The following is a 9,305-nucleotide window of genomic DNA, read 5'->3' as shown; positions in this document are numbered from 1 at the left end:
ACAATAGGACTATCAGATCTCAGCTTCAAAAATCTGAACTATTGTCAACAAGAAGTTATCTAAATTTTCCAGCCAAGAACTGGCAGTACAAGTTAACAGAGGAGGAAGGATTTACAATATGCTAATATAGTGACAATTTCATTTTTTGGTCATTTTTTAATGGCTGGGAACATTTGGCTTTTCACATTAGGACCATTTCTTCAACACTTGAGTCACTTATCAAGATCCTTTTTATCTTGTCAACCACAAAAGTTTATGGATTAATATCAGAAATAATATTTGTATTAGATTTAGATAATAACGTTAAGGCAGACAGCAATTTCTTGTTTTTTTTCTGCTTTATTTTGCTACTTTTTAAACATAGCACATTACAGCTAGCAGATAAATGCGAAAACGTTTCCACTTAGGTTTCTGGATTAAAGTAAAGCTTTCTTTTTGGACTGCCGGACTAGTGCAGGATGCATCCTTTTTGGTTCTGAGCTTTACTATTATTTTACTACAGGCGTTCGTGCCCGTTTTTAAAGAGCAGATGAATGTACTGCATCCAGTTTTAGCCAGAGGAGTCAGGTAGCAAACAGCCTCAAAGAGCAGCAGGAGCAATAAGATTGTTTCCAGCACCTCTCCCCACTGAGTAATCTCAATCATACCGGCACTGCGTGTGAAGGGAGGGTCCTATGTTTATATTATAAGGCAGGACAGCCAGCAAAGTACAGAAATTCAATATTTAAAATATCTTCTCCTCCCTCCATATCGCTAATTCTTAAACAAACAAATAAACGCAGTACTCCACGCCCTGCCCTACATTGACTCAGTGGCGTCCCTTTCCATCTAACTACAACTTCCGGCATGCCTTTGCAGATGAGGGAATTATGGGAATGGGAGTTTCTAATTTGCTACAAGCTTTGGTAAGGCTGCATCCGGGAGGAGTGCACTTTCCAGCGGTCTTGGAAAGTGCTGTTTAAAACAACAACAAACCTCCTCGCGGCTGCAGTTCTGCCTTTGCTGACAAAATGCTGTGAGAGCAAAGCCAAGGGAAGCTTTGTTGTTGCGACCTGTCTTTGGATCTTCCTTGCCGGTAGGATTTCTTCCCTTTCTTTTCCTTTTCCTGCTTCCCTCCCACTTGGGGTCTTGCCTTCTTCCCTCTCCTGGAAACGTTTGAGAAGCGCTTTAAAGATGGATTTGGTGCGAGTTACTCAGGCTGAGCCCAGCCTGAAGTAAACTCAACATCTGTTACTCTCAGAATATCTCCAAATTTCCCCTCAAAGCTTTACTGCCTGTAAATGCAAATTTTTAGATCTCTCTCTCTCCCCCCCCCCCTTTCTCATCATTCTCATCTTCGCTTCCTCATTACAAGTCCTAGGCCAGGGGTGTCCAAACTTGGAAGCTTTTAAGACTCCCAGAATTCCCCAACCATGGCTGGTTGGGGAATTGTCATCCTCGACTTGCAAGAGTTCATTTAGTGACCATCCAAAATTACAACAGTACTGAAATAAGTAACTGATGACCGTTTTTCACATTTACAATGCTTGCAATATCCCCATAGTCATGGGATCAAAATTTGGATGTTTAACAACTGACTCATATTTATGACGGTTTCAGTATCCCAGGTTTTGTGATCACTTTTTGTGACCTTCTTACAAGCAAAGTCAATGGGGAAGCCAAATTCACTGAACCACGAGGTTTCCATGGAGATTCACAGTCATCCAAGCAAGCGCCTTTGGGTTAACAATCAGGTTATTAATTTAACAAATGCAGTGATTCACTTAACAACTGTTGCACAAAAGGTCAACATTTACTTAACACATTTTTCACTTAGCAACAAACAATTTGGGCTCAATTGTGGTTGTAAGTTAATTTGTGATTTTGAATTGGTCTATAAAATTACTGACTTCAAAAGGATTTTGGAGGTTTTGAAAGGAAAGCAGTTATATAAATCAAATATTTCTAGGTGCCTTCTGATTCTAAAGTCTTTTCTTAAAAACTTCCATTGATTGAGCACCCAGAATGTCTGGAGACAAGTAGTTCCACTGGTTAATTGTTCTCACTGTCAGGAAGTTTCATCTTAGTTTTAGGTTGCTTCTCTCTTTCTCCATCTTCTTGTTTGCCTTCTGCTTCTTTGGAAAATATATTCCCCCCCCCCCCACTTCTTTGTTGCAGCCCCTCAAAAGCCTGTTTTGTGACCTGCCTATCACACTCTTGGGCAAAGCATGTGAGCCATTTCTTCCTTTCAGTGGTCCATGAAAGTATATCTATAGTATGTAGCTACAGATAATAAAGTTTAAAAAAGATGAACAACATTTTTACAGAACTATAGATATGTTGAGGCAGGGCATGACAAGGAGTGGCTGGGAAGGGAGGAGCTGGGCGATGCGCTCCTCGATGTGAGTGATGTCAAGCTGGCCATGCCCACCCAGGCACACCCACCCAGCCACATGACCACCAAGCCACGCCCAAGCCACACCCACAGAACCAGTAGTAAAAAAACTTGAATTCCATCACTGTTCTTTCTCTGGGTTACTTCCCCTACTTTTTGTCATTCAAATCTAACATAGCTTAGATCGTTTATTTTTTTATTTTTGTTTTTCAGTTGCTGCCCCCTAAATTATAGAGTTACCCCTGGATGTATTTTCAATCAAACTAATTTGATCGCAGATGACAGGATTTAATTTGGACAAATGAAGAACTAATCAAATCCACCTACAGTGTCAAAATGTGCAATCCTATCCTAGACAAGTGACTTCTGAATCAAATGTATAGGACCAAGCTACAAATAATTTTATTTTTAGAATGTATATTGCAGCGTAAGCTATTGTAAACAGTGGAAACACAAATAGCAGTCTGTTACTCTTGCTGTTCTACAGGCTAAAAGTTTCTGATTCCCCACCCCCGCCCCAAGCTTTATCCCTGTCTTCATTCACCGCTTGATGTACCTTTTATAATGTGACATGCTTTATTGTTTATTTACAATATTTTATCTTGCTTTTCATTAAAAGAATGTCATAGTGACAGAATGGATAAACGTTACTAAAATAAAACAAATATAGAAAACATGAAACAGTAAAAACAGAAAACTGATTACAGTAAAGCACTATAATCAACAGTCATTAGGTCAGATGACTTTCAAAGCGGGAGATCTGGGGAATATTTGGAGGCAACTCCCTAAATTATTAATGTTTATCAAAAGTTTGTAAAACTTTCATAAAGGGAACTGCAAATGTGTGCCCCCCTGCCCATTTTTGGCTTCCAGATTGGTGCAGGAGCCTTTCTAGGCCCAAAACAGGGTGCTGTGGGGCATCGTGTTGCACCCCCGTGCCCCATTTTGGCTTCCAGGTCGGTGCTGGAGGCTTTCAAAGCCTAAAATGGGGTGCGGGGGGGGGCACTCTACGCCTCCATATCCCATTTTGGCTTCCAGGTTGGTGCATGAAACCTTCCAGACCCAAAACAGGGTGGGGGGTGGAGGCACATGCGCGCAAACCACCAAAATACAATGCAAGCGCTCCTGTGCATGCACCCTGCCTCCCCTTCATGCGTGACAGAGACCTAAAGACCAGCTGGCCAGTGGGAGGTGGTTGGTTGCAGGCGGTTTGCCCCAGTACAGGTGTACCCGAGCCTGCCCAGAGCTCCAGGTACTGTTCCAGTACAGTGCTCCGAAGGGTCCACCTGCCCGCCCGAGCTCCTTACCGAGTTTTAAAGCTTTTGGCGCTTCCGCTCATGGCACATGCAGCACCTGCGCAACGCTCCGGCGAGCATCGAGTGTCGTGGAGGCTTGCGGAAACATCGTTTGAAGCTATAATGCATGCGTGCACTGCCCACATCTATATGGGTGACGCCGGGGCCGTTCCAACCGTACTGGTTGGAACGGAATCCGGAACTGACCACTGGCATGCGTGGATGTGCAGTGGCGCTTGGCTGGGGAGACAGCTGGTGTGCCCACAGAGAGGACTTTGTGTGCAACCTGTGGCATGCGTGCCATAAGTTCACCATCACGGCTATAGACTATCAATTGCCATTTTATCTTAGAACACAGGAACCTACCTGGTGGTGGTGATTGTGATTGCAGGAATATATTTTAATGCCACATGGTTTTGCATCTATTTATGCCAAGAAAAACAAACAAAAAATGCAGGTAGGTCTGGAGTAAGCCATGTTATATATCCAAACTTACAATACATTGAGAGCTTTTAATGAATTCTACCAGAATTCAAGGTATGAGGTTTTTTTAGATTGAAAACTCAGACCTTCATCTTCAATATAAAAATCTAGATTTTAAAGCTATGTTTTTCTATACTTTGCATGCTATGATTGGTGTTTGCCGTGCTTTGCCAATATCTCCAATTTATAACCTATTTCAGAAAATAAAATAAAATGACATTATTGCTTACAGGATGGAGACTTCAGACGATCCACAGATTAAACTCCTTCTGCAGCCTTGGGCTTCAGTTTGTTTTTCTGAGTCTACCAGATTGATGGCTAAGGCTTGGTTTTGTGATTCTAGCTATATCTTGCTCCTCTCTGACCTCAATAATACGTGGTATGAAAGTGCAAATACTGAAGTAATACAACAGAGGTCAAAGGTAAGTAAAAAAATTAAAATTATGAAATGATCATTCAGCAGCCTCTTCTCCCCACCGGAGTTATTTTTTTAGTCTTTCATAAAATAGTTCATTTGCCTTTAATGTGAATGGTTCAAAGAATGTCAGGCTGAATGGTCGGCCCCACACATTTTCACCTCATCAAATCTGCCCCTCCTTGCAAAAAGTTAGGATACCCCTGCTTTAGTGGCTATTCAGAATGACAAAGGACACTGAAAAAAACGACTTATGACCAGTTCTCACATTTACAACTGTCTCAGTATCCCCAAAGTCACATGATCAAAATTAGGGTTCTCGGTAACCGGCATCTATTTATGATGGCTTCCTTGGTCACGTGATCACCATTTGAGACTTTCCCGGCCGGCTTCCAACAAGCAATGTCAATAAGAAAAGTTGGATTCACTGAATGATCTCATGATTCGCTTAACAGCTGCAGAAATTGGGTGTGACCTACTCGCCTTGCTGAGCAATGTCAATTCTGGTCCCAGTTCGGGTAATAAGTCGGGGGCTACCTCATTTCCAGTTTGATGCTTCCCAGATGTATTGGAATATAACTTGAAAAATTCACAGCCTATATGAAATTGGATAGTAAAGTTTGTAATTTAGGACAGTGGTCCCCAACCTTTCTGGTTTGCTGGACCGGCGGGGAGGGAAAGGAGATGGTTCTGTGTGAGCAGCAGGGATGCTTACTAGGACATGCAGCTCCATTTGCATAAGCAGTGTGTGTGCGCACCCTCTGCTTGCACAAATGGAAATTCACCCACAAGCGGGCGAGCCTGCCGTTTGCGCAAGTGGAGCTGCTTGCATGCCACTTGCGTGACCCAGTTCTGAATGGGTTGGGGTTGGGGACCCCTGGTTTAAGATAAAGGAAAATCCTAAGAAAAGGAATCTGCAGAGAAGTAATTCTGAATTACAAGAAGCAGATGCTACGTAAATTGTCCTCTTGCTTCTCCACTTCACCAGGAAAAAGTCATCCAGGTCATCTCATGTCTGAAATGAAATTATAAAATGAAACCAATGTGTTATCCCCAAAACAAACCAATTATTAAGAAAGATGTCCAATCCGTAGAAAAATATGGTTTTTGAGAATTACTTCTGGATTGGGCAGAATATATTTTTTTTAAAGGAAATGATTGAATCTGGCCTTCCAGCGATGTCTTAGTATGGACTCTGAAGCTTCTGGACAGTTTAGGTGCTTACATACACAGCTATGAAATGAGATTATGTTACTTTCTTTGAAGAATATTATTATTATTATATACTTTATTCATTAAAACATGAAACTCAGCCAACTGAATATTCAAAAATGCATCACAAATATCATTGACTGGTGCTAATGGTTGATATGGGTTGCTGCCAGCATCCTAGGTATCAACCAAGTACATTCTTAAAATACACAATGTTCCGAGTAGCGCAGTTTTTTGCAGTTCCGCTGGTGTTATTGCAGAAAGCTGCAATTTGTTGATGTATCTTATAAAATTCCTGGACATGGTACCAAGTGCCCCAATGACAATGGGTATCATTGTTACATGTTTCATCCATAGCTGTGCAGTTTTGATGGCCAGGTTGTTGTTGTTATTTCATTTTATATAGGAGTTGAATAAACGGCTAACTGCTCCTGCAGCCTCCATTCTGAACTGCCTGCGCAACCTGTTATCTCCTCTCCTGGAAGGCAAAGAGAACAGCTCCGTCTCCTTCTCCTGTCAGCTTAGCTCCAGCACATTGATACTCCATGTAAAGAGTGAACTTCTAGGATTGCCCTTCTACTGGGATTTTCACTGTGGGGCAGCACCTCAGGAGATGGTGAGTTGAAGAATGATGTTTTCAGAGGTAGGAGAAAAAGTTGAAAATTTCTGTTCTAGGGACATTATGATGTTTGGCTGTCAGAAGATTCCTAAAATCTCCTTGGATTTAGAATTGCTGCATAGGCACAAATTAAAGGCAATATTGATGTAATATATTGAAGTGTCACTTTTCTATTTGCAGCTTTTGGTTCAATCCTTTCTGTTGCAAGATGCTCTAGTTCTGGTAGTGGTAAATGGCTTGTTTACCTATGGTTTAATAAATAGCCTACAATTGGCTTTCATATAACATGCAAAGTCAAGATAAAGCAAGCCTTATTAACTAAGTGAGCCATTGCGAAATTAGGAGCAAGGCTACGCTGATAATCAATTGTCAGAAGATCATCAATTGTCAGAATAGTGTTTTTAGTGTAATACAGAACAGTGTACAAATATAGAGATATGGTGATTTTATGTGTGTATGTATGTATAAAAACATATTCCTCTGTTTTTACCCTATGTTTGATGTGTGTGTGTGTACACATATATAAATACACATACATACATATATATACATTTATATACATGGTCTTGTTGTATTCGGGTCTTTTCCCATGTAAGATTGAGATTGTCTTAGCAACATTTTGGCGAGGTCTCACTCGCCATCTTCAGGCTGGTGTTTTCGGCTTTGTGCTTGTGCAAGTTACACGGGAAAAGACCCGAATACAACAGGACCAGCATACCTACACCTGTGAAAATCTACGAAAACAAAACATTTATATACATGTACATACACACACACACACACATATTCGTAGATTTTCACGGGTGTAGGTATGCTGGTCCTGTTGTATCATGAAAGTGTCATCAACATATCTAAGCCAGAGTCTGAACACAAACCCAAACCCTGGCTTAGATATGTTGATGACACTTTCATGATTTGGCCACACGGGAAAGAAAAACTGGATAACTTCCTCACACATCTTAACAGCCTACACCCCAAAATACAATTCACTATGGAAATAGAAGCAAACAACCAACTCTCATTCCTGGATGTCCTAATCTACAAAAAACCCAATGGCTCCCTTGGACACACCATCTACCGAAAAAAACACACACCAACCGCTACTTAAACGCACAATCCCATCACCACCCTGCACAGATCAACTCCGTAGCCAAGTCCTTCATCTACAGAACCAAATGCCTAGCTGACATAGACCACCTGAAAACTGAATTACACACTCTCAGAAACGTATTTATCTCCAACGGATTCCAAAGAAAAACAATTACCAACCTAATCCAAAAGGAGAGACCCCCAAAAAACCGAGACACAGAACAGGACAACGGCATCGTCCTCCTCCTTTACATCAAAGGCACCACAGATAAAATCAGCAAAATTCTCTACAAACACAATATCAAGACAGCCTTCAACACTGACCAAAAAAATAGCCAACATCTTAAGAAACCCAAAGACAAAATCCAGCTAGAAAACCAAGGAGTCTATGAAATACCATGCAAAATCTGCTCTGCAACATACGTAGGACAAACGAACAGGAGAATAAATGCACGCACTGCAGAACACAGGAACGCAGTAAGAAAAAAAGAAAAAACTTCCTTTTCCAGCACCTTAAAGCTACAGGACATGAAATTAATTTTAAAGGAACCAGGTTAATCTCCAAAACTGAACATTCAACAAGAGAATAATTATGGAAGCTATCGAAATAGAGAAACACCCCCACAACATGAATAAACGTGACAATACCTCCCGCCTATCAGACATCTGGAAACCAGCCCTAGTCAACAAACGAGCCCCATCCACCACCCAGGCCGTTACAAGACGAAACAACAACGGACACACAGCCAGCACCAATCAGCACCAATCTACCAATCATGATGCAACCACACGACCAATCCTTCCACTTACTGAAACAAAGCCAGCACTCCGCACACTCCCACCAAGATTTATAGAAAGACGGCAGCTCCGACTACACTTTAAGCCCAAAACCCAGCCTGAAGATGGCGAGTGAGACATCGCCGAAACGTTGCCAAGACAATCTCAATCTTACATGGAAAAAGACCTGAATACAACAAGACCAGCATATATATATAAATCTGGGGGTATCTTATACATTGAATACAGCATTTTTGGTCTCCCGAAACCCTGCCCTCTTCACTCAAATGACTGTGAATTTGTTCAATTTTGCCCCCAGCCCCCAGGAGCACTCTATAAGCCCCCTAAAGGCTATCCATGCCACTTTTTGCCAAAAAACAGACCTATTTTCTGCTCGTTTTTGCCCCCACCCCCACCTCCACCCCCTAGGAGCACTCTACAAGCCTCCTAAAGGCTATTCATGCCCTTTTTTGGAAAAAAAATGGGCCATTTTCGTGAGGTTTGTAGAGTGCAAAAACTTTTTTTTTAATTTGCCTCTTCAAAACCTTGGTGCGTCTTGTACTCTGGTGTGTCTTATACTCCAAAAAAGACGGTACATACATATACATACATAACATACATACATAATATATACATACTGTGTGTATGTGTGTGTATGGTTTTATTTTGATGTTGTAAACTGCCCAGATTTTCTTGTAGTGAATTGAGCAGCAAACAAATTTAATACATACATACATACATACATACATACATACATACATACATACATACATACATACATCGTAGAGAGACGTTCCCTGAGGATGGGCTCCCGTACTACTCCAAAAGCTCGGAAGACTAAACTTCTGATCCCAGTAACTGACCTAGATTTGATTCTGTAACATTATCCTGGGACACATGCTGGTATATTTGCCTTCATTCGTAAGAGGGGATTGATTTATTCTCCAAAACATCAGAGGGCAGGACAAGAAGTAATGGGTGGAAGCTTGTTAAAGAACAATCCAATCTAGAAATAAGAAGAAATTTTCTGTCAGAACAATT

At 41.3% G+C, this 9,305-nt stretch overlaps 1 protein-coding gene across 1 annotated transcript in view; it reads left to right on the top strand.

Annotated features, from left to right (window-relative positions):
* Nucleotides 1-870: 870 nt before the first annotated feature.
* Nucleotides 871-9,305, top strand: part of NHEJ1 (non-homologous end joining factor 1) — a 119,220-nt gene continuing 110,785 nt past the window's right edge. Inside the window, exons 1-3 of the mRNA XM_081933995.1 lie at nucleotides 871-1,075; nucleotides 4,385-4,574; nucleotides 6,186-6,395. Coding sequence (XP_081790121.1) covers nucleotides 4,386-4,574; nucleotides 6,186-6,395 — 399 coding nt within the window. The 5' untranslated portion in view covers nucleotides 871-1,075; nucleotide 4,385. The remainder of the gene's footprint in view (nucleotides 1,076-4,384; nucleotides 4,575-6,185; nucleotides 6,396-9,305) is intronic.

Source organism: Natrix helvetica (genome assembly GCF_964273705.1).
Source record: "Natrix helvetica genome assembly, chromosome: 1".
Classification (NCBI taxonomy): Eukaryota; Metazoa; Chordata; class Lepidosauria; order Squamata; family Natricidae; genus Natrix; species Natrix helvetica.
The sequence above is the reverse complement of the archived record's forward strand: the minus strand, read 5'-3'. Positions and strand labels throughout refer to the sequence as shown.